The sequence below is a fragment of the Sinocyclocheilus grahami genome, unplaced genomic scaffold (assembly GCF_001515645.1).
Source record: "Sinocyclocheilus grahami isolate Dianchi unplaced genomic scaffold, SAMN03320097.WGS_v1.1 scaffold3018.1, whole genome shotgun sequence".
Lineage (NCBI taxonomy): Eukaryota > Metazoa > Chordata > Actinopteri > Cypriniformes > Cyprinidae > Sinocyclocheilus > Sinocyclocheilus grahami.
In genome coordinates this window covers 1,903-2,945 of record NW_015508188.1, presented here as the reverse complement: position 1 = coordinate 2,945, position 1,043 = coordinate 1,903, and the positions used below count along the sequence as shown (strand labels likewise).

The 1,043-nt window shown below is 34.3% G+C and overlaps 1 protein-coding gene across 1 annotated transcript in view; it reads left to right on the top strand.

The window, feature by feature from the left end:
- The window catches only part of LOC107575930 (prolyl 4-hydroxylase subunit alpha-2-like), a gene marked incomplete at its 5' end in the record, with an annotated part of 11,108 nt that overhangs the window by 8,169 nt on the left and 1,896 nt on the right, over positions 1–1,043 (top strand). Inside the window, 2 exons of the mRNA XM_016262239.1 lie at positions 7–30; positions 875–943. Of these exons, the coding sequence (XP_016117725.1) occupies positions 7–30; positions 875–943 (93 nt within the window). The remainder of the gene's footprint in view (positions 1–6; positions 31–874; positions 944–1,043) is intronic.

Below are 1,043 nucleotides of genomic sequence, written 5' to 3'. Positions count from 1 at the left end.
GGAAATCGTGTGGCTACTTTTTTAAATTATGTAAGTATGTGTATCTTGTGGTGCCTTGTATTGCTCTCGTCTTGGCATCAGGTCTTGTAATATAAATCCACACGAACACGACACTACAGCAGGGTTCTCAACCAGGGACAACAAGACAGAACACGCATCAAAAGAAGCCAAACAACTCTAAATATAGATTTAAAAAAAAAAATTGAATTCACACTTTGAACAACTGTTTGTTTGCGTTGAAGAACCAGGATTCACACTGTCTGGATGTACGAGGGGCCCGGTTTTTAAAAGTGAGATTTATAGACCTGGAAAAGTCAGTATCAATTGTAAAAGTTATAAACAACTCAAACAGTTGTTCTGGATAAAATGGGCGTCTTGCTTGAGAATCGGTGCACTATACTTTCACAGCGTTTTTAAGGCCACCGTGCATATTTTGTGACAATATAATATCTTTGAATAGCAGATACACTTAATCCAGACTGTTACATAGCACATTAAAAGACAACACAATGATAAAAATAAAAGCAAGACTCTCTTTATATAGTTATATAGCATAAATGTAAATGGCACCAAACATGCCATGACTTCTGGGTAGTGCTATTTACAATATTTACACAAATGCAAAAAGAAAGAAATGCACTAAAATACAATACAATGATGAAAATTGGCTTCTTAGTATTACTTTTGTTTCTAACTTGCCTTTATTTTGGACATAATTTGTATCTTTTGCATTAAAGAATCACACTCATATTCTGCATTATATAGTACTTTTTAAAAATATTTTTCCACAACAAAAATGTGAAACTCTGATGGCATACCATGTTGTACTGCTTTGCGGTGAAAGTTGGATGTTGAGAATCTTTCTTCATTACAGATGAGTGATGTTGAGGCTGGTGGGGCGACGGTTTTCCCTGATTTCGGTGCTGCTTTTTGGCCTAGAAAGGTACGGACAATTTTTTTAAACCTTTAATAAAACATGAATGAAATCATTACATCAATGATGATGATGATACTGCAATAATCACTTTTTTGTTACATATTGT